Here is a 23236-nt window from a genome sequence, read left to right as displayed (position 1 = left end):
AGACATCTTGACCTCTTCGCTGAGGAAAAGCCATGGAGACGTACCTCAAGATCAGCTTAGCTCTGTCAATCATTACTGAAGTAATGGCACCACAACATAATGCTTAACTTCTGGAGCAACTGCTAAACATATTCACAGCAACACTCTTTGTGTTAAACCTGGAAGAACCGAAGCTAATGGTGCGTCTCAGCCACGGGCTGTAAGCTTCAGTGACAACCTATTATTGGCTACCAAACAACCTGGCATCATCCCCACTTTGTGGTTATCAGAGATGCAGGGCAAACTGTGTTCCATCCCAGTTTTAACTGCACGATCTAGGTGTAGCTACCAGTCAGCACGAAACCAGTGCTTGCAGCAAAATTGGGTGTCTCAAGAAAGCCATTTGGGGTACGTCTTTTTCTGGTGAAAAAGAACTGTCTTCTCCAACCAACCCCAGCAGCTGTGTTCGGCAGTGGTGGTGCTGGTGGAGGTGGGTTGGATAGGAGCTGCCTTCATCCTGAGGTCAGAAGTGCAGTGCACAGAGGCTTGAAGGCAGCACTGCTTTTCCTGCAATGCCAGAATTGCAGCTAAAGGCACCATGTAATGAAAGCATATCCAAAAAAACTGGTTTCTAGTGATTCTTTGTTTGTAGAAGGTCCTGCTGAAAACAGCCCTAGGTTAATATGGAACTAAGATTCAGCAACAGGAATTTATAAACACCTATGAAAATGCCGAAACACCTGCAAGGTGTTGACCTTAAACTAGTGTTCATTTAACTTGTAGCAGCTATTAGAGTGTGTCCATGCAAACCCTGAGTTTGTTCCCTGGCTAGCGGTAATTTCCAAAGGGTGTGAAGTCTTTGGGTAGTGTGCTCTCTGACCAAAGGCACAGTGTGCAGAGAATTTTTAAAAGCTCCAAATCACAGAGGGTAAAACACTGCTTCAAACAAAGCTCTTCCTGCATCTCTCCGGTTAGTGATGCGGAGACCCAGAGTTTTGTGTTTCACTTCATGGATCACAGAAGCCGGGGTTCTGTATGTTATCTTCTTCCAGGTAACCAAACCCTTCAGTGGGACCAGGATGATGTTAGGAGTTTTGTCTGGGGGATAACTCAATTTTTATTGAATTTAATCGGTATCCTTTTCTTTTGACCGTCTTCTCTCTTGGTGGGGCGAGCTGGTAAATTCGAGGTGGGTTTAATATTCACAACATTTCCAGGTAAGGAAGAGAAAGCTTGACTGCCTTAATCTTTTATTCTCTCTATGGTTATTGAAATGGAAGAGCATGAGTCTTCAGCAACAAGGGTGGGCGTCTGGCTGCACTGATGGATTACTGCCCCAGTGAGAAGCACTTTGCTGCAGCTCAACCATGCGACGGTAGCTGGGCTGAAGTAGTTTAAAGAATGATAAAGGAGAGCCCAGAGGTTGTCATTCAGCCATGAAGAATACTCAGGGTACACACAATCATAGCAATCAGCTGCCTGGTTTTGACCTGTTATTCTAATAATCAGCTGAAGTGCAAAAAAAAAATTAAAATATTCTGCACCAGGGTGCATGTGTGACACAGCAAATTAGCTCAGTTTTCAAAGCACATGTCTGGAAGAGTTCATTTTGAAGCTTCTGTCTTTTTCCCTGTTCCTTATTCAGGTTTCAGCCGCTCGTGAAATTCCATAGATAATGAAAGTCTCATTATACCTAAAGACCTCTGGCAAAACGAGGGGCTGATTGTGCCCCCATTACATCGAAAGGCAGTGTGCACAAGATTAAACAGGGTATAGAGATCTGTGATTTCTTGCTCTTTGCAGGGACACCAGAAGTCCTGTTAATTAGAGACGTAACATGAGACCTCTCAAATATACACATTTGGTACAAATTTCTAATCCTCAACAGAGCTTTCTAGCTTCACTCAAAGTCAGAAATCTCTGTGTCTTTCAGGCTTAAAAGGAAGGAAATCCAAGTAACAAAATGGTTTATGAATTATGTAAATTGATTTTTCTGAGAAAAACACCTCAACTCTTCCATCTCGTTTATTGTTTCCTGGTGTAGTGGCAATTCAATATTTGATCTGAAGTTTTTCTTTGTAGCAAAGCTTGTAGTGTTATAACACATCTAATGTGAACTGTCCGAAGATTGTATTGAATTGGATTCAATCTTGCTGATGAACTGGTCCAGTTACTTTTTGCCTAGATAATGTGAAACTGAAGCTAAGATCAACAAGGCTTGCAAAAGTAAACTTGCTTGAGCAGAGGGTGGAAAATATACCTGAAGAACAAGTTTCGGGTTCACATATTTGCAATTGCGAACACACATACCTGAAACCTGACTCTGGGAATGATGCACTACTACTATCCAGAAATAGAAAAACACAAGGCAGAGCACATGCCCAGTCACAACGGCCCCAATTTACAGCTATATTCGCAATCAGCCACTGGAAAATAGCTGGAAACCAGTAATTAGTCACAGGAAATTCTTAAGCCGGCATTTCTGAAGAGTGGAACCCAGCTCTGTAAGCAGGTCTCAGATACTTCTCCTCTCCCTGCTCTCAGCCTTCCCTTTTCACATAAAAGGAAATGCGTTCCCCTTGGTCTAGCTTTCATCTTCAAACTATTGAATTTATCGAGCTGTCGGGGAGATTACCCACTGATTTCAATACAGGCCCAGAGCACAGACACTCAAGGGTGGGAGCAGGGAGAGAAGCGATTTCACCCATGCAGGCACACCTCTATTGCTCTTCCCTCCGACTTCCCGCTCCAAAACAAGATTGGTCATTGATTTCAAACAGAACAACAGCAAAAAGCACAATTTGCCCTCTCTGATTTCCATGTGTGTTTTCAGCCAGCAGGCTCCGAGCCCGACTGCGAGCCTGGCAAGAGGTGAGTGTGGCTCTGTGCTCCCCACCCGCCCCCACTGTAGGCTTCCAGCAACAGCTTTCCTTCCCAGTGTGATAAGGGAAGCCAGCAGCTCTTTGTTCCCTGCTTTTTCAGCAAAAACACGGGTGGTGGGTGCCACTGTCGAATGGCAAACCAGTCACACGCTGCTTTGTATATCATCAGTTTCTGCTCCCATCTAAACTTCTGATCAGGTTCCCCCGATGGAAGAAAAGCTCTCAATCATGCACTTACCGGTGATGTTTTTCTTCATGCTGATGACAGACATGCATTGGAGCCTGTCTGGTCCGCACACACTGGACTGAAGCTTCCTTTTATTTTCCCTTGTTAGGTGCATCAGGCAGAACGATGAAAACTTTAGCAGCTGGTACGTGTGGTAAGTTTCAGATCTGTTCCAGAGAGAAAGCTGGCAAATAATATTATGTGATGGATATATGGAGAGAAGGCATTAAGAGAGATAGATAGCTGGAGAGCACTGCTCCTGGGTTGTCCCTGTATTCTGTCTTTACTGACTAATGGGAGTCATCAATCCATGGCTTCACTGTACACTGACAACAGAGATGGGCAAAACTGATGAATGATTTCTGGGAGAAATGCTTGAATTCCAGACAGCACTCAGCACTGAGATGTTGGTTTCCTGGGACTTCGATCATGTCCAGCACACTGATGGCGAAAATGCAACATTTAACAGCTATTTGCAAAATACATTAATGAATATGTTAATTTGAAGACACACAGCCATCTGTTGGTGCTACCCACAGATGGCAATGCTACTGTTCCTCCCCTGCTGCCTCTGCCTCAGGTTCCTGACACTGTTTCTCCTGGCCCTGCTCCTGTCCTGCGGGATCTGCTGCTGCCTCCAGTGCTGGCTGAAGCGGCAGAGAAGCCTCCAACCACGCACTCTGGCCGTCTTTGCGCTCAGCAGCTCGGATGCTTTCTGTGGTTAGTCCTACATCCTGCCTACTGCAAGACCCCACTGGTCCCCTACCTGCTGGTCCCATCCAAAACCCAGTATGAGGCGGCCAGCTGTGAGTGGCAGCCAGGCTGCAGCTGGGTGAACAGCACAGTGCCCAAGCTGGGCACCTAGGGTTGATGTTTGGACCGTAGACTGCAGGGCTGAAGCAAGCCACATCCACTTGTTTTTCCCCAGCCAAACCTTCATCTGAACTCAGTGCTGTCCTTGTATGTCCATATGTCCCAAAGATGCCTAACTGGGGCTTGGACATGCTGACACTGGAGGGATGAGGGTTCTTGGCACCTGGCAGCCCTTTCCAATATGTGGCTTGAATTTCTCACCTCACTGGTCAACAGCCACCCCAGCAGGTGTCTCAGTGGGACGATACATGTCAGGAAAGTGTTTTGGAAGATGTTCCTTATTGCAGTAACCACCCTCACATTCCCCCAGAAACATCCAGAATTTGGGGACGGGGCTATGAGGACTGTGTGTAACACCCAGTGCTGACCTGGAGTACTGCCAGCAGGCTGGGCCACGCACCAGCCCCTCCAAGAGGAATAAAGCTCGTTCTGTGGTTAAGCTAAGCCCTTCCCAGAGGAAGCACTGCCTGCTTTCTGGGTGGTCATGAGCAACAACTCCACAGGGAGGACCCACCCAAATCCACCCAGATTCCTCAGCTCTCACTTCTTGCATCTGGAGTTTGTGGTGAGAGGCTTTGTGATTCACAAATTACACCCATGCCTTTCTTGTTTCCGAGTGGTTTGACAGCTTGTCCCCAGCTCACCCCTCTTCCCTCAGAGCTTGCCCTTTCTGCCTGCTCTACATTTACGGCTTTGCTTTCTCCCCAGCGAGTGAAGCCCCTCAGTGCCCGTTCTCCAGATCTCCAAGCCCTTGCGTGAACGTGGAGATGTCTTCTCCTGCCCCGCAGCTCAGCCCTGGGGGAACTGAGTTGCCTCCATCTTATGAAGACGTAATGAAGGAAAATAAACTCTAGACACCACGTGTTGTCTTTCTGCAGTCTGTAGAATCATAGAATGTCCCAAATTGAAAGGGACCCATAAGGATCACAGTGCCCAACTTCTAGTTCGCCAGAGAACTTCCATCATGTTACAGTACTGAGAGAAAATCAGCCAAGAGCCTAAAAAGCAGCACATATTTCACGTGAACCTAAAAGGGAAGACCAAATGCAACACAATAAATGCCAAAAAGCATGTGCTGAATCTGTCACAGGGGCTCACGCTGACATTTTGATAGGGCTCTTGAATTTTGAGGAGCTCACCAAAAGATCTGTGCTCAGAGTTTTTGGCTCAGCCCACAGATTTCTCTCTTGAGCTGGTGCAGCCCCGTGTGTTTTAGGAATGAATATTGATAAATTACTCGATAGTTTCTTCTCAAACTTGAGCTGCCTCCTTCATTCGGCGCGGTGCCAGCAAACACCCTCTGGCAAAGTCATGTTGTTCTAATACATTGTAATGCAATCGTGCCACTCTGCGATGAAGAATCGTTTGCCACTTGTAAAATATTTAGCATGGCATATCAGATTTATCTATTGCAGAAGGCAGCAAATTTATAGCCAGGAGAAGGAAAGCAAAGGATGGGAGTTATAGGGGAAATCTTGGCAGCTGCAAAACAAACAAAGTGGATTTGCTCACTTGAGCTATTCTCAATCTAATGGTAACTGACCCCCATTCACAATTCTTGCCCTACTGTACCTAAGGGCCTTGTATGGTTCAGGACCCACACAGTACCCAGTCACTCTCCATGGACAGGAATTATGGGGTCAGGGATTTGGTGCTCTGACAGAGGAATTTATTAGGATAAAAACTGTTCATTTCTCTGAGGTGACCACACTGCAGACAGGACAGGAAGAGAACTCAAGAAGCTCTCCAGACTGCCTTATTCCCAAGCGGAATCAGCTCTACTCAAGTCATCCCTAGGAGGCATAACCTGCCTAGTTCTCAAACTACAGAGAAAAGATGCAGAATTTCCCCCTTAGCAGTATTCCAGATGAAAACAAAGATTTCCTTTATTTTCCACGAGCAGGTCACTAAGGCTGGGGTCAGTTTGACCTCTTTCCCTCTGCTCACTCAGTGAGACCTGCATTCAGAGCTCTGCGGTGCAGAAGCCAAAGGTAAACATCACACTCATCATGTGCCCAGGGAACTGCAAGCAGAGTGGGCACCTGGGTTCATTTTAGGTACCACAAAAGAGGAACTGAAGTGCACAGCCTACACCCTAGAGCAGCTCTCCAGCTTTAGGGTGGGAGTGGTACCCATTCCCCTGCTCAGAGAGGAAACTGGGAAGATAAATCCACCGAAGGTTATGAAGTGTTCACATGTTCTCTTAATGAGGCTATATAAGTACCTTAGGTAGATAAAGAATAATAGCATATTTTGAGAGACAAATTCTCTGCCAGCACCACTACAAATTATCTCCATAAAATCTTATTTTAGAAGCAGCTTTAATGTTTGACTCTTGTGTGAGAGGAAATAAATGTTACTGTAGCAAAATGAATGCCTGTGCCAGCGGGCTGAAATATTACAGGGTTTATTAATAAGGAAAATTAGCAAGTACGGAGTCAGCCAGCAGAGAAGCTGAGCAGTCCCTGAGTGTCCTTTCGCTTGCTGAACTGCAGATGATTAGCACCTCTCAGGATCAGACCTTTCATATACATAACTGCTTCCACTACTCAGCCCCTTCAATTTATGCCCTGAAGCATGAGATTTGATTATGTTTGTCACTTCAGCTTGCACAGCCTGCTAGTGGGCATTAAATCAGCCGCCGCTTCCTTCCAACCTCCGCGCGGCATTTGCTGCAGTGACCCTTTGGTGGAAGTGTACTCCACAGGCTGTTTGCATTACATGCTGCATAAAACACTGCCTTCCTCTGCTTGTTAATTGCTCGCCCCCAAATACACTGCCGCCCCTAATTTCACTGAATGTCACCTTCTAATCAGGTGACCAGAGAGGCTAACGAGCAAGGAGTGCTCTGTTCAGTGCCTCCATCACCCTGAATCCCTTTCACAAATTTCAGCGAGCAGCATTCGTTTCTGAGGAGGTGAATCCTTCCCCAGCCACCCAACAGAGGGCAAGCGAGGCTTTCAGCAGCGCTCCGAGGCGGCTGCAGCTCTTGCAGGAGCATTGCTGGCAGCAGGTTGGTGATCCTGCACTGCTAGCGTGCATTCTGCTTTGTGTCTAGAGTGATTTCATCCGGCAAAAAGAAATGGAAGGATTCAAACAAAACTGCGACAAGTGGTTTCCAGTAAAGTGAGGTACTGGTCGTCACCAAGTCACTTCTGCAGTACAGTGGGACCCCTGGGCAGCTCCTAAGCCTGCTGAAGACTGGGAGCTATGTGTGAAAAGGATTCACATGGGATTGCTTTGGGGTGAGTTGGTGGTTTTTTTAAAATAAGCCAACCTTGCTGGGCTGGGGTGGGGAAGCAGGGCACCCTGAGAAAGTTCTGATAGCTCAGTGGGCAGGGCAACCCAGCTCATGAGAGGACCTGTCCTTGTCCTTGGCTTCCTGACTATGAAAACTGAGGAAGGGATGAGCTCCTTTATTCTGTAGGTAGGACATTCAAGACATTCAGGACAGCCCCACCACTCTAACTCTGCCCCACAAAAGCTGCCCCTCTCAGCCTGCATGCTCCCTTACTCCTGCTGGTGCTCTGGCAGAATCAGACAATCATTGAGGTTGGAAAAGACCACCAAGATCACCAAGTCCAACCCATCCTCATCACGCCCATAACCACGTCCCTTGAGCACCTCCAGGGACAGTGACTCCCCCACCTCCCTGGGCAGCCTGTGCCAGTGCCTGACCACACTTATCCTACTATCCAACCTGAATCTCCCCTGATGCAACTTAAAGCCATTACCTGACCAAGTTTCTGTAGACCAGTGTTCCCACCCTTACAAAAGCAGAAACTTTACATGGAATCTTATGCTTTTGTGAGCACTCAGCCCTTAACAAGGCTAATTATAGCAGTTTGGCTGGTGTTTCCTAAGCTATAAGGAAAGATAAGCTATTTCTTTACAACTCATTGCCTTAGAAGTTGGGTCTGCTTTGAAAATGTGCTTGTTCTATTGAGACCTTCTGACTTCCTCTCGTCTTGTAATATATACTGCCCATTGACTTTGAGAAGAAATAGCAAGCTGCTCTAGAAAAGCCCAGAAAACACTGGAAGGCAGGTATATTTGTGAAAAAACTCATCAGCAAACCTTGACAGGGGGAAACGGGGGCAGAGCAGAGTAGATAATTGCTTGGTGACCATCTGGAAGCAAAAGACAAAGGGAACATGGGGAGGCACAGAGTTGGACTTTCACCTCCACATGTCAACAGCTGAATAATAAAGTCATTAACTGAGCAAGACAGAGCAAAAAGGAAGGTGGTTGAGTCATAGCAGGGGATTGGCCAGGGCTGCCAGGAGGGTTGCACATGAATGTTGTGAAAAAACTAGAATTGGTCATTAATCTCTTCTTTGATTGTCAACTGAAGACTCTGGGCTAAAGGTTTTAGTACTGGGAGGAAGAGGATGAGGCTGGAGACAGACGTACTTTCTCTCTGGGTAACTCGATGGCACAGTTCAGGCTCCTTCCTTTCTTGCTCAAAGGCATTTTACAGCAGGAACTCAATAGCTACACAGAGAAATTTGTCCTCTGCACCCTGTGACAGTGCTTAGACAGAATATTTTTGTCATTAATCGCTTGTCCATTGTAGTTAAAAGTGGTAAAAGAGCAAACAGTGGGGTTCCAGCCCTGGCTGAGAGAGAAAACCTAGTTTTCTTGGTGGAATTTTATTTTTCTCTCTTTGCAAGTTTAAAAACTTGATGAGAAGTAGATGTGCCAAAACTAGGGACAAAGTCTGCCAGCTGTCCAAGCACTGCTGCTACTGGTGCGCACTGGGGTCTGGCATCTGCAGGTACTGGCAAAGGGCTGGAATCCCACTCTATTTTCCTAAAACCTGCTTTCGTTCCACGACAGCTGTGATTTCCCTCCCAGGAATCAGGGCAGATCACCTGTTCAAACACCTTCTTGGGCAAAACTTGGAAGTGGTGTTAGAGGAAGATGACACTCAAAGGCAACTGCATTTATTTTATCTCAGAAATATGACAATACGTAAGGAAAATAGAATTCTGAAGTAACATTCTTATCTGATGAAAATAATAGTTCAGATGTACTGAATTCACAGAAAAATCAATGTGTGTGAAGAGCAGCAAAATCCCTATTTTAGAAAATATCCGTGTACCTGCATGAGGATTCATTAGTTCACAAGGACAGGATAAGAGTGTCACAATCAGATCAGTGTCACTGAAATTTCAAAATTCTCTCCAGCTAAATTAAGGTGAAATGACACCTAACAATCAGTTAAATATCTATTTGTAGCCCACTATGAGTACATTCCCTTAAGGGTAATACAGGGTGTGGAATACCCACTGAATCTCTTCATCTCGGGCCCACTCTTGAACCACCCCGTCAGTAAAATGACTCCCATTATTTGATTGTATTGTTTGGGGTTTGGGCAAACAGCTAAACCAGAACTTCAAACCCCTCACAGTGTTATCTCCTGAGACTGCTTGGCCTGCGTCAACTCTGACACTACTTCAACCCCTACTAATACATACTGCTTCCCTTCAGAAAGTCAAAACAGATGAATATAATCTACTTACCAACCATCCCACAGCCCTTTGTTATTTTTCAAATGCAGGTGCTTGTCCTTCAGAGGGTTATGTTCTCCCAGTCAGGTACAACATAAGGGCCCTAACCACACATCATCGATATATTGGTACACTCTGAGTCCCTTTTTAGGACTGATGCATGCAAATTCTTGTGCCAGTGCACAGTGGGCAAAAGGCAGTGAATGAAGATACACCTAGGGGAGGGGTGTAAAAGTAAATTGCACACCCTCCCATGTAAAAGCAAACAATTCCTGCCTGTTTCTTGCAAGGACTCTTCACAAAGAGTGAGTCCGTGTTAGAGCTGTAGTAACAGCCCTTCTGGCCAAGACTGATCAAGACAGTGAAAGGACAATATATTGCAAGCAGGAAAGGGCAGCTATTGTAGATGTCATCATTTTATTATCTCTCTCTTGCTTGCATACATCAAAATGGGAAATCAATATCTATTTGTAGAGCATGAGATCACCTTAGCAAAGAGCTAAGACATTGCTGCCCTCTGTAACCTGCAACTAGCCAGAGTCCCAGTAGGCTGCCCCGAGCTGAGGGCTGTTGGTGGGATGGCAATGGGAGCCCCAAGTTCAACAAGACACCATGGGGCAAGAAAGCAGGAAGAAACGGTGGGAGGTCTTAGGACAGTCCCCAACCATCAACAGCCATCAGGAAGGCAGAGGCAGTCTGTTATCCCTACAACAGAACCTACTCCCACTGACACCAGGCAGCTGCTGCTGAACATGATGAAGACAGGAATTTGGAAGAACTAAAGAAAGCACCTTAAGACCTGAGCTCACCTGCAATGTCTTTAGTCTTGGGGACTGCTTGTGATTTTGAAAGGGAAAGGAAATCCTATGTTCTCCCTGGAGGAATTATTGCTAATTAGTAAAGGACCAAACTAAAATAGATTGGCATCATGGCATGACAATGAACTAATGAGGACTACACACTGCAGTCATGAAAAAAACCTCAGAATTCAGTCAATCAGTGCATGAACCATTACATATTAACAACTGATCAAAACATCATGTAGATTGTCATCAGGTTTTGAATGAAGCAACGCAGCGTTGGACTGGTTGTTACAAAACATGAACCCTGCAAACCTAAGGGCTGCCGTGACCTTTACTTAGCCCTCTTGTGCAGGAGATGGATCTTCCAAAGCAAACATACAGCGTGCAGAGAACAGAATTATACTACATTATACTCCTTATACTACATCCATACTGAAGGCAAAAATGTCTTGTGAGTGTTTATGCAATAATTTCTGTATACATACATATTTGAGGAATTTGCACCCTGAGTTAAGCCAGTATTTGGGGCATGCATGTGTTTTACTGGCACACCTAGAGGAGCACAAGGCTGGAGGGACAGATGGTCAGTCCCAAAGCGTCCACCGAGCCACTGCCCGGTCTGACATGTTTTGCAAGTCACAAAACACCTCCCATCACCCTAAAACAAGCTGAAGACCATGAGGACAAAGGCCCAACAGTCTCCCCAACTGCAGCATACTCCAGGAAAGGAGCAGGAGAAATCAACGGTCTGAGATCTGCAAGTGTATCCACATTAGCAGGTGATTCTAGATTGCTCCTCCTCTACTACGCCAGGAAGCTGGAGTAACAGAAATGCCTATCACCTCCAGATCTCTCTGTGCCTTCTTGGTATATTCCATGAATTCATCACTTCACCCATAACTCGTACTCCCATCTATTGGGATCTGTCTTACAGTTTCAGGTTCTTCATGCTGAGAGCTGGTGGCTGATGTGTGAGCAGCTAATTTATTTCACTTGCACTGACAGCGATGAGCCAAACACTGGAAGAGTTTGTGCTGTGATTTCAGTCTGTGCTTATGCAAGCAGCCTCAGCACTCAAGACATCAGGAATCCCTAAATCAAGATCTTCTTGGAGGTTATTTTGTTGAAGGAATTTTTTTTTTTAAGCTGTCACAATGCGAACAGCGCAGCATACAATACACCTCAAAATTCAACTTTGCATCTATACCACAACTATAGGAGCTCGATTCTTTGCACAACCCACTGGAGTGGAGCTCTGTCTGATGTCTCTGCCTTCTTCTCACACTCTTGTGTCCACGGCATACATTTTGGCAGTTGCTGTTTGTGAGGATGGCAAGTGCACGTTTGTTACGATCGTCCCAGCAGAGGAGTAGCCTTTCCTCAAGGAGTACACAGAGTGGAGCCTTCCAGAGCTGGTCTCTGTCAGGAGACAAATGGGATCTGCTCACAAGTGCTCAGTGGTTCTCAGATTGTAAACCCTCAAAATACAGAGAAAGAATCACTCCAAGATAGGACATAATAACACATTTTATGCCATACTTGCACCTCAGCTCCCACCCAATGGGAGCTTGATGCGATATATAGTGCTGCTGAAATAGGACGATTCCCATTTTACAGCTGAAGATGTTGCAATGGAGGATGAGCAACTATCCTGAAGGACGTCCTTGAAGGACATTCCTGACTCTATGGGCCTGCAGCAGGCCCTGAGCAATGTCTCTGCCTCTTCACTGTGTTTCAGACCTGCCCCGGCTCCTCACCTCTGAAGAGGTACATGCAGCAGGTGAGCAGGGACCCAGATAAGAAGCAGCCCAGTGATCCCGCCATGCCGAGCCAGCACGACCAGCCGAACTTGTACTGGATGCCCAGAAAGATGTTGTGGAAGACCAGAGAGGAGCGCTCCACGTAGACGTCAATGGCGTACCACACTGATCCCGTGATGCCTGGGAGACCTGCAGGACAGGAGGGAGGTGCCACACAGAGCTCCCAGTCAGGCCACAGCCATCAAGAGGAAACCACAAGTACAAATTCCCGAGCTGTAGCCTTCTGTCTCCTGGGTCACACTTCAGTATGGGAAGAACCTCCTTGAATATCAAGTTTTGGCCTCTGCTCTGTCCCAGCTCTCTTTGGCTGATTCACCCTGGCCCCTGCTGATGTTGGCTTGAGCCTTTCCAGGCAAGGGCTGTATCTCATACCCACAGATCCAGTTTGTAGCATTTTTATGGGATATTTGTAGGATATTTGGAAAAATTTCTACTCAGAGTAGTGAGGTATTGGCACAGGCTGCCCAGAGAGGTGGTGGAGTCACCATCCCTGGAGGTGTTCAAGAACTGTGGAGATGTGGCACTGAGGGATGTGGGTTAGTGAGCATGGTGCAATGGGTTGATGGTTGGGTTAGATGATCTAAGTGGTCTTTTCCAACCCTAATGATTCTATTTACACATCTGATTTACACAGATTTATGCATTAGGTCGCAGAAATCTCAGCTTCTTCTTCATCTTGTTGTAAAGTTGCTTTGAGATACTAATTTTCTAATCTCTTTTGACTCTCTGAACTTCGACAACATTTTTCAGATTGATTTTGTGAGGTACATGGAGGATGTTTAAAAGAACCTCTCAAAGTACTTCACAAGTTCTCCCAGTAGGTATGGTGAGTTTCACATTAAATCTGGATATTCCGCATACACGGAAGCGGAGGTAGACGCTCAGTATTGTTATACAGTCAAACGAAATGACTTGGAACCTGCTGGCAGTCTATTTATTTTTGTATTTAAAACTCTTCCACTGGCTGTAATAGCAAAGCATCTCAGTAAAGCATTTATCATCTGGGAAGGAGAGCTGTGTTATTACCCTTTTATTACAAATGACCTGAAGAGATTTTGGGCTAAGTGACTTGCCCAAGGCCACACAATCTGTGGCAGAGCTAGGAACTGAACCAAGGTGCCAGGGCATTTCTAGTTCTCTGGCAATTCTGCCTCTTTGCCCTATCAACAACACTGAATTCCTCACGGTAAATCAGCAGTAAGTGATAGTCAGCTCAGCAACCAAGGAATCTGGCCAATAAGTGAAATGGAAGAAGATAACTATTTGTTGCTAGGGGCAGGCAGTGAGTTGTGGAAGCTAAATTGTACAAATAAAGCAAATAAATGTACTTCCCCAGTGTTTACCCTCTAGAAAATCACTCGCTCCTGTCTCCAAAATAAGAGAAGGTTTTTAATGCCATTCCTTTTGCTGAAGGATCCCCTGCAAAGAGGGGAATGGTCCAAGAATACCTGCAATGAGCAAGGTAACTCCAGACACCAGACAGATGCGCAGCTTGATAAGTGGCTCATCCGGAAGGAATTTCACACAGTCCAGTCCCAGGACAAGGAAGAGAAATCCAAATCCTGCCAGGATATCTGCTGTGATCATCATGGCTCGGGTCAGCACCAGCTTCACTGCAGGACAAAAGCAGAATAAATGAGGAACACACATGTGGGTGGGTAATTGGGTCACATCCTGTGGGAACACTTTTCACTGGGGTGAAGCTTCCTCTCGCTTTCCCTGGAACTAATGCCTCACTGAGAGAAGAAATATGGCCACAGTACATGAGTGCACCAAATTATCTGTGACTGAATATATGAGATGCCCTTTTCGTCCCCTGTCCTGTGCTCAGGTGTCCCCAGCTCTCATGAAAACATTTTTTGTCTTTTACGTACCAGGGTGCTCAGCGAAGATGGAGTCGTACTCATCACATGTTTGGATCCCATCAAAAACATTTGTGACACATTCCCACCATAGACCACGGCATTTTGTACTCACCTATGGGTTAAGGAGAGAGAAAAAGACCCTACGTTAGTATATCCACCAATCCAGTGGATGGACAGTTCAGTAGATGTCCTGATTCATCTAAGTTAATGGGTAACTAGAGTAGGAAGTACAAAGAAAAGGAGAAGGATGGAGAGAAAGGGCAAAGTTTTCCATCGCTGCTCTTGATTTTATATTAGAGTGAAAAAGATTCAGATGAGATATTAGGAAAAAAGTCCTATTGGGATGGATACAAATTCTGAGGAAAACTTTTGGGAGGATCTAGGGGTGGCTGGTTGGAGATATCTAAGAACAGGTTTGCTTAGCCCTTGCCAGCTGCTTTTCTAGGCTGAGCTGGGCAGGGCCATGGACCTGACGACCCGTGAATCTGCCATCCCACTCCCTTCCAACCACCTACCTGTGGAGAAGGCTCTGAGGATGGAGCTGCCCATGACTCAAAGGGACCAGCCTTGCACCAGAAGGAGGTGGCCCCATCAGGATAAGGGAGTGTTCTGTGCAGAGTGGAGGTGTGAGCCCCTTCCCAGACGCTTCTCAAGGGCTGTCCCAAATGACTCAGCCATAAACACCAGCTGAAAGAGCAGGGGCAGCTAGTGCTGATCCCGGCCCTGGGGCTCCCGCTGTGCGCTGCTGGCTGTGGGACGAATCACACTCATTGTCGAGACATCCAGGCTTTGCACAGCTTGCAGCAGCATCATGGCTCATCGTTTCCATCCTCCTGAAGCCCTAGATAGCATTCCCAGCCCAGCCTTCCATAAATCACTTTAACACGGGAGGTGTTTCCATTACCCATGCAAATATGGCAACGAGCACCTCCAAAACATTCCTGGGATTGCTCATAGGAGCAATGGGGATAATGCAGGGGCAGCTTGGGGCTCCAGCCTACCCCGCTGCTGCCAGGGGCACCCCACTGGAAACAGTACTTGGGGAATGGGTCTATCACAGGGGACAGGAGCTGTACTGGTTTGGATGATGCAACAAATTTCCTTTTCTCATGCTTTGTAAATCGCAAAGCAGATAATAACGCATCCCAGACACTTAATAAAGTCTAATTCGGGATGTACCGAAGCCTGAAGCCAACCACAGTATTGTCTCCACAAAACAGCGTACAAGCCAAATTGTAACGCTCTCTGTGAGACTGAATGGTGGATTACAGGTGTCTAAAAATTACTCACTATTTCAGACCGGTAAAAAAAGTTATTGTTCAAGTTTCAGTGAAAACAGTCTATACATTTTGTTTTGTGAAGATGAAAACTACCCGTAATTTCTCAGAATTCTGGGGGCAAGTCAAATGAAAAATATCACAAAAATGAAGAGTAACGCGGGAAAAAAACATGGTTTCATTGATTCTTATTTTTCAAGGGAAGAGTTTCATGTTAAAAATTTGCAGAGATGTTAGTTTTCACTTGAAATTAACATATTTTTAATAAATTGCATTCTGTTCCACTTGTGTTCATACCACTTCACATTCACCCTCTATCTCTGTGGGTTTATTCACACTATTCTGTATTCAGATACTACTCTCATGTACTTCCTCACTTGCTCACATTAGTATTGTTTTTTAAGTCTTACAAGCAACATCCTCATCAACTTTATTTATAAAGAGACTAACTGCATTCCAGGCTTCGTTAGCTTCCAAGTGAAACAGAAGCAGATCTTAGAGATACAAAATCTGCCATCAATGATCTGTCTTGTGAATCAACCCCTTTTCCAGATTGGGAAAAACTTGATGGATGTTCTTTGTTTCTTGGGATGTTTCAGTTGTCACCTACTCTTGCTAGCACTGAACATGGGCAAACCCAAGCACTAATTCCTGATCTTCTCTTTCCTCCCATAGCAAATCTGCTTTGGTTTTCCTGAGCCCAGCCAAGGGCTCCCAGAGGAGCTGCACATCCCACCCCAAACTCCCATCTCCAGCTCCGATTGTGAAACACGTGGCCACGACCTGCTTTCCCAAGCACAAGTACGCACGTAAAACATCAAATGCGTAATGACTGCAATACGTATAATCACATCCTATGCATAATGTATAATTACTACTAAAATAATTCTGATGCAAAAATAAAAAATGAAAGAACAAGGACACGCTCACCCTTCTAGGGAAAGCATACTGTGTTTTACAGCACTGTAGAAGGTGCCAACATACAGTGATTGCCAAGCATGAGTGAACCAGGCAGTGCTTAGCAGTGGCGGGGATTCTTTTAATCCAGCTACAACAGGGAGGGACTGGGTGCACACAACAGTGCTCTTTAGGAAGCAGTTTATGGCTTTTTCCAGCACAAACCACTGCAAATCCTGCCCCAGACTTGCCTTGATGCTCACAGTGCATGAGCTTGAGCCCTGCTCTGTGCTGCAGCATCTTTCTGGATCCTGAGCCCTGCAGCAGAGATGAGCTGCTGGAGGCCAAGGGATTCCCACACTGAATGACTGAGGTCCTTTCTTAGGAAAAATTTCCTCTCAGAGTGGTGGTACATTGGCACAGGCTGCCCAGGGAGGTGGTGGAGTCACTGTCCCTGGAGGTGTTCAAGAACTGTGGAGCTGTGGCACTGAGGGACGTGGTCAGTGGGCATGGTGGAGGTGGGTTGACAGTAGGACCTGATGATCTTAGTGGTCTTTTCCAACCTCAATGATTCTATGATTCAGTGATTTCTCCCGAAGTCAAAACTTGCCTGAACTACCCTTTTCCTAGCTGAAACCAGCAGTTTTGTACTCCAGGCCTTTCTGGCCATGAGTGGTTTCCCTGCATTCCCATATTGCGAGAAGAAGTGAGTCATTAGGGTCATTAGGGAGCTCATTCAGTCAGGTATTAAGGCTGGGGGCATTTTGCTCTATTATTTAGTATTCACACTCAGAGCAGGAATGTGAGAGCAGTGCCTGCTAATAACTACACAGGGTGTTAATGGGACACTTAGGGACAGCCCAGCACAGGTGCCTCCATGCCAAGAAGACAAGGTTACTCAGCCCCAGGATATTAGGATCGATTCTTTTCTGGACTCACTTTACTCAGTAGTTGGGTTTTCTTCCTCCATTTTACTTGGAAATTATGGATCAATGATGGGTTGATGGTTGGACTAGATGATCTCAAGTGGTCTTCTCTAATCTTACTGATTCTATGGTTCTGTTACTCTAATTTGAGATCCATTTGGCTTTTCTGAGCATACCAACATCCTCAGCTTACTCCAGGTGACTCACAGCTTCTTGAAATGAATCTAAAATATTTTCAAAATTAGGATGATAAATGAAGAGTGATATCCCAGTCACACCAGTGGGATCACACTGTTTTTCCTAACACAAAAGTGCTAATGTCTGCACAAATTCAAGAAAACAGTTTTGAGAGCTGGATCTGACAGCAGTCCCTATGCACCCCATAGATTTCTGCTAGCTCTATAGCTCAGTGGCTGTTAAGAAAAATGTTTGTCAAAGATGTGCATGTTGGACTTTATCACCAAGAAGTTTGGCCTACAAAATTAGAAATATCTCCAAAATATCCATGCACGCTGGACTTTAAAGGTGCTCTAGTTCCTGCACACTTAAACCTGAAGCCTCTAAATTTTTCCTGAGAGCAGAACCCAGCAGAGAGATTTACAGAAAATACCCCTTTTCCCTGGCTCTTGCCAGAGCCATTCATCTCATTTTCGTCCACTTTCATCCTGCACAATGGGGAAAATGCAGATGAAAACGGACCAATGATGCCGGAAACCAAACTCTCTCTAGGACACGTTTGATTTGGAGATCAGGTTCTCCAAAAGATCTTACCTCCAGGGAATCATCAGCGTTCACCATCCAGCAGTCTGTCCAAGTAGATGCTATCAAAAAGCCAGTAGAGAAAAAAGCAAAAAAACAGCCAGCATACTGGAGGAAAAACGTCATCCCAGCAGGTGTCGGTACATCCAGCGGCATGGCAAAAGCAGTGCCCGGGTCTTGTTCTTCAAGCTGGGCTAAAGGCAGAGCCTCAGCATCCCAGGTTGCCACTACCTGTTCCAGTGGCCATGAGCAGAAGGAATTTCTGCCTTCTGTAGATGCTGCATGTGGAGAATGGCTGCAGGAGCGATGCTGGGCTACAGCGGGGATGGGAGGAGGGAAGCTCGGAGCTGCTGCCACCAATCAGCCCCACATGGCTGGAGCTGGTCATGCTTGGCTGGAGGGAACGGGGCTGAGCAGGAGTGGCATGCAGGTAACTGGAGTCCTGGGCCTCCGAGGGAAAAGAGATGAAAAGTGTGATGGCAGGGGTTGGGAATCCAGGGATTCTTAAAAAGAATCAAAAGCTGTAGTTCAGGGCAGAACTGTTGAGCACTGCTAGGGTCACACGCAAGAGCATCTATGGGTACATGCATGCAACATGTTAACATTTATTCCTCCATACCCATTCTTGCCTGAGCACTAAGAAACTATAATGTGTACAAGTGTAATTCCCACGCCCTTCAGTTCCTCTGCTGGGCTCCAAATGCCCCCATGATCCAGCACGATGCAGGAATGTCACTAGGAAAGGAAAGGGAACAGGCAGCAGCTGTGGGCCCCCAGAGCCAACACCAACAGTCCCCAACAACCATCCCAGCTCAGGTGTGGAGACAAACCCCAAACTTCTCATGCCCTGCCTATCAGTTTGTTCACTGCAGATCACATATGGGAATCCTGAACTTTTCAAGCCAAGCTCCAGGGCACCTTCCAGGAAAACCACGGAGGAGCTGGACTATTCCAAAACTCCAAATGCACAAAACCAGCACAGACTCACTAATCTTTGCTTTTGGAAAGAGAAACCCTAAAAGAGTGGAGATTTACTTTCAGTGGGCAAGTCTTTAGCGCAGGGCTGAGGACCAGCTTCTTGCTCTGCTTTCTGCTGTGCGCAGCCTGTCCCCAAACCGAGCGTGGCTGTCATCTCAGCTGCCACCTGCAGATGGAGCCAGGCGGTACTTTTACAGAGCTGCTCGGAGCTTGCTTTCTCTGCTCCAGGATCACCTTCCAAACACAATAGCAATCACAAGATTATTATTGCAATGATATATGTAACCTGTAGAATTCCTATCGTAGCCTCATGGAGCAGTTTTACTCTCGGAGTCAGCTTTTTGCCTTGATCCCAGGTCACACTGGAGAGAAGTCCTCAGGGCGTCCTGGGACACACTGCACAAAGAACAAAACGCGCAAGTCAAAGAGCCAGGCTCTGCAGGACTCTTCGCTGCTTCAGCTCATCTGATCTGTGTTTTCTAATTCCATCCTTAGAAGGTGACCACTAAGAAACTTTTCTGCCTTCTCCGCTGGATGCTGGAGTGAGCCTTCCCACGAACAGAACTGAATCCTTACAGAGGACAAGAGCAGGGCTTGCAAGCAGCAGAGCCTGGATTGGACAAGAAACGTGCTACAGCCATATCAAAGAATCATAGAATCATTAAGGTTGGAAAAGACCACAGAGATCATCCAGTCCAACTGGCAACCCAACCCCACCACGACCACTGACCATGTCCCTCAGTGCCACAGCTCCACGGCTCCTGAACACCTCCAAGGATGGTGACTCCACCACCTCCCCGGGCAGCCTGTGCCAGTGCCTCACTATATGTATCTCCATACCTACTCACTCTGTTTGGAACTCCCATACAAGCCTCTTTGAGAGAAAAGAAGATCCATTTGGAGAAAACAGGCAATTTTTCCCAACACAAGCATGAGGCACAGAAAGAAAAGGCTCCCAGAGGGATAGCAGGAGCACGCTAATAGCCGGAGTGGAGTTTCTAAGCTTTTGTTCTAAGCTTAGCCCACTGGAGGCTCAAGGAACAATCTCCTTGAAGGCCGAAGGCAGGTGTTCATGTGCCCATGGCACCCGTGACTTGCTCCATCTCTCCGCAGCCCTGGCAACACCATGTTTATTTTCCGCATGCCCAGAGATTCATACTGCTGCCCCAACTCCATGCTCTCCCTGTGTGCACCTTTCCTGCAGGGCAGGGCAGTGAATGACCCTTCCTGGAGCAGGATGCCAGTGCTTCTCTGGCTGTGAGTCACTGGGGACGGGAAGTGGCCTTACACCTGCCATTTGCATCTAGCTCGGGGCACAGGAGCATCCCGGCCTTGCTGGGGAGCTGGCCAGAATCCTCCAGTTTTCCTTGTGTAAGACTGCTCCAGAGCATGCAACATGAGACAGACGGTCTGTGCTTTTCACCTGAAGGAGAGACCAATACAATCTCTGCTCCCACATTAGGCGCGTCTCTCCAAACAGTCCCATGGAAATAGCTGGAACTGCTAGAAAGAATACTGTATTCTTATACAGTACCATGACATCAGCCTGAACCTTCTCATAGTACTCTGCATTCCCAGCATAGCAGGACAGATGTTCCTCATCTTTGGAAATCAGCTCTCCCAAAATATCCTAAATGTTTCTGCATAGCCTAAAAGCTGGCTGACGTGATTATGATGTATACTAGCTGCATCTTATTCTCTTGACTAACCTAACCTACACTTCCCTCTCTAAAAATACCTGAAAGGAGGATGGAGCAAGGTGAGGATTGGCCACTTCTCCCAGGCAACAGCTGTAGGACAAGAGGCAATGGCCTTCAGTTGCACCAGGGGAGGATTAGGCTGGATATTAGGAAAAATCTCATCTCTGAAAGAATGGTGAAGGACTGGCACAGGCTGCCCAGGGAGGTGGGGGAGTCACCGTCCCTGGAGGTGTTCAAGAACCGTGGAGATGTGGCACTGAGGGATCTGGTTAGTGGGCATGGTGGGGATGGGTTGGGGTTGAACTGGATGATTTTAGAGGTTTTTTCCAACCTTAATGATTCTGTGATTCTAAAATTTACAGTACTTGGACACTAACAAAAGCACTGGGGTGTCCTAGTACTTAATTACCAGAGCTTGGCCTTGTAGAGCTCTTAAACTGCCTAGTAACAATGCAGCACAACCTGGCTAACGCAGCAGCCTTATCACCTGGTCCACACGCTCCCAGTAAGATGAGTGTGCTCCAGGTTGATTGCTTTTATTACTCCATTAGCACAAAATGGTCTGTGCTCCCTGTCAAAGGCAAGCTATTACGTTCTCATTTCCATTACGGATGTACTTACAGAGAGTGACAGAGACTCCTGCCACTTGTGGGAGGATCACAGCTGGTTTTCAGCCAAATATCCACAAAACTGTACTTGCAACAGCACCCAGTGAGGCTGCAGTCCCATAAGCAGAGCACAACGTGTCCCACCTTTGCTGCCAGCATGTTCAAGAACCACAGAGATGTGGCACTGAGGGACATGGGTTAGTAGGCATGGAGGGGATAGGCTGACAGCTGGACTACATGGACCTCATGGTCATTTCTAATCTTAATGATGCTATGATTCTATGATACATTTTATTTTACAGCTGCACGGTGAACCCCCACACCTGAGGAACACACGATCTCATGGGTGTATCACTAACCCCATTCTAGAGCTGGGGAAATTGAGGCTGTGACTAAGCAAGTGACTTAGATCGAGAACAAGGAGTCACAGCCCCGCTCCTCCTGCCGCACAGTGGCTGCACTCTCCACGTGGGAGTGGTGAGATCTTTATCTGCCAAACATGCGTGACCGCTCAGGGTTCCTGAAAGCAGCCACCAAGAACACACAGTGCCGTCGCTACATACCAGCCTCACGCAGGCGTGTTCGGGCAGAGGAGTGGGGCAGCGGATCCGACACACCTTTTCTTGGCATGTCGCTAGTTCCGCGAATAGCCCTCATCCCCAGGCACCCCGTGGGCTGTTGGTGCCCTGCCACTTCCCTGCGTTGTCATCCCCATCCGAGGACGCGTCTCCCAGCGTGAGCCCGAACTCTCCCCTGCCCCGATGAAACGGTGATCGAAGCACAAGGTCTGTGCTGCCAATCGCAGTCACGTTGGAAGGGCAAGGGGAGCAGGGTGCACGTCTGGCTCTTTCCACAGTTCCAGGGAAAAGCAAAGGAAGAGCAGTCGTGCGGTGGAAGCTGCTCGTGCTTCCCAGGAAGCCGGCTCTCTTTGGTGAGGACGTGTCCCAGTGAGGGAGGACGTGTCCCTGGCCCTGCCACTGTCCCCTGCAGCCCGGTGACTCACCGCACAAGAAGCATCCACTCCGGGAAGCCGTGCCCCTCAGTCCGGTTCAGCCGATTTTTCTTATCAAAGAGTGACGAAAGACCCTCCAGGGGACTCAGCGAGGGGGAATGAAAGGGGCTGCTCCATGAGAAATGCTCAGAGTGGCAACACCATGTTTGATCTGCTGCAGAAGGGCGAGAGTTGAGGCTCAGAGAAAGCAGAGGGCTGGTTCACAGCTCACAGGCACAGGGCAGCTTTTGGGGCTGGCTGGGTGATGTGGGTCAGTGCCTGCCCACCTGCCGGGGACCAGTTCCTCACTGCTGTCCCTGTGTTGCACACACAGCGCTGCCCAGGGAGGATGCGGGACTAACCCAGGTCTTCCCTACTCCCTGCATACTTTCTGCATCCTAAATAAATGAGGAGGGCACTCACTTTTCTTTCCTAACGAGCTTGGGCCAAGCTGCCCATTCACTGGGTATCACTCCCATCCTTATTCCCTCCTCCCAGGTGCTGGAGTTCCTCTCACTTCTGCAACATCCCTGCCCCCATACCTGCACAGCTCCCACTGCCTCTCGCACTGTTCCCACCTTATTTCTTCTCCTGTCAGAAGCAGTCCCCAGGCCGTACTGACAGTCAGCCCTGCAGCCGGTCGGGTCCCTGCTTTCACTGAGGAAGGACACTGGGAACAAGGAGTTTCTCCACCTGCTTCTACTCATGCTTTGTTGGTGCCTTCATAGGGGTGTAGGCCTGCCCAAGCACTCTCGAATCGCCAAGCCTTTTGTGTGCATGGGCTTTGGGAAGGTTTTCCGTGACAGAGACACAAAGCTGTGAGAAAAGCACGTAGAGCCCTTGGCCTGTAGCCAGGTAACTGGGGCTTTCAGCTCCCTGAGGCACTGAAATATGACCCTGTGTTGCCAGCGTGCTCTCCCAGCCCTAAAGACAAGGACAACCATGCGTTAGAAAGCAGGGAGGGGGGCGAGGGGGGAAGAGAGAAGAGCTATCCCTCCTCCTCTGCCTTGCACACCTGTGCACGCACACAACACACACTGTCTCCCATGTAGGTGAGTCTTGGATTTAGCAAAGGATTTCAAGAATTTCATTTCCAGGTAGACACTACAATAACTGGCTGCACTTAAAGATTTCTGCAG

The 23236-nt window shown here is 47.2% G+C and overlaps 2 protein-coding genes across 20 annotated transcripts; one reads left to right on the top strand and one right to left on the bottom strand.

The window, feature by feature from the left end:
- TMEM207 (transmembrane protein 207) lies at window positions 957–4814 on the top strand. Its single transcript, XM_021397354.1, has 5 exons — window positions 957–1031; window positions 2813–2850; window positions 3197–3241; window positions 3668–3807; window positions 4669–4814. Exons 1-5 carry the CDS (start codon window positions 957–959, stop codon window positions 4812–4814), a joined length of 444 nt encoding a protein of 147 aa, XP_021253029.1.
- Window positions 8885–22923, bottom strand: CLDN16 (claudin 16). Of its 19 annotated transcripts, none has more exons than XM_021396120.1 (9): window positions 22676–22923; window positions 22110–22269; window positions 18856–19194; window positions 17833–18323; window positions 14477–14710; window positions 13971–14073; window positions 13545–13709; window positions 12034–12225; window positions 8885–11695 (listed from the first exon to the last, which is right to left on the bottom strand). In XM_021396120.1, exons 4-9 carry the CDS (start codon window positions 17974–17976, stop codon window positions 11556–11558), a joined length of 978 nt encoding a protein of 325 aa, XP_021251795.1. In that variant the 5' UTR covers window positions 17977–18323; window positions 18856–19194; window positions 22110–22269; window positions 22676–22923; the 3' UTR covers window positions 8885–11555. The 19 variants fall into 19 exon arrangements, with proteins under 19 accessions (XP_021251795.1, XP_021251796.1, XP_021251801.1 ...); XM_021396121.1 differs by having other exon boundaries at window positions 17833–18268; XM_021396126.1 differs by having other exon boundaries at window positions 19085–19194.

Source organism: Numida meleagris, chromosome 4 (assembly GCF_002078875.1).
Source record: "Numida meleagris isolate 19003 breed g44 Domestic line chromosome 4, NumMel1.0, whole genome shotgun sequence".
Lineage (NCBI taxonomy): Eukaryota > Metazoa > Chordata > Aves > Galliformes > Numididae > Numida > Numida meleagris.
The sequence above is the reverse complement of the archived record's forward strand: the minus strand, read 5'-3'. Positions and strand labels throughout refer to the sequence as shown.